This window comes from Morone saxatilis, unplaced genomic scaffold, assembly GCF_004916995.1.
Source record: "Morone saxatilis isolate NCDOM2014 unplaced genomic scaffold, NCSU_SB_2.0 Contig12, whole genome shotgun sequence".
Classification (NCBI taxonomy): Eukaryota; Metazoa; Chordata; class Actinopteri; family Moronidae; genus Morone; species Morone saxatilis.
The window spans coordinates 9,068,198-9,068,476 of record NW_023339674.1 but is presented as its reverse complement, the minus strand read 5'-3'; the positions used below and the strand labels follow the sequence as shown (position 1 = coordinate 9,068,476).

The 279-nt window shown below is 41.9% G+C and overlaps 1 protein-coding gene across 1 annotated transcript in view; it reads right to left on the bottom strand.

Moving 5' to 3' along the window:
- LOC118321363 (mpv17-like protein 2) overlaps positions 1-279 on the bottom strand; it is a 3,139-nt gene that overhangs the window by 1,417 nt on the left and 1,443 nt on the right. The window contains exon 4 of the mRNA XM_035652628.1: positions 220-260. Within this exon, the coding sequence (XP_035508521.1) occupies positions 220-260 (41 nt within the window). The remainder of the gene's footprint in view (positions 1-219; positions 261-279) is intronic.

Sequence of the window (279 nt, the reverse complement as noted above, 5' to 3'; positions counted from 1 at the left end):
CTGAACTGATGCTCACATTCAGCTTTTTATGCTTGTGTTTTATATGAACACCAAAGAACAGAAATCAGAGACATGTTCGGTTTCAGTTGCTGTTCAGTTAACTTCTCGTTAAGAACAAAGAACATGTGATGTAATAAGTGAGTGACAATGTGAGCACATGTGCACCGACGGCTCTGCTGCTCCAGTTCAGCACGTCAGATCCTGACAATGCGTACTTGCCTTATAGAATTCCCAGAACTTGTCTTTAAACTCCTCCCATCCTTCAGATAAAGTGTGTCC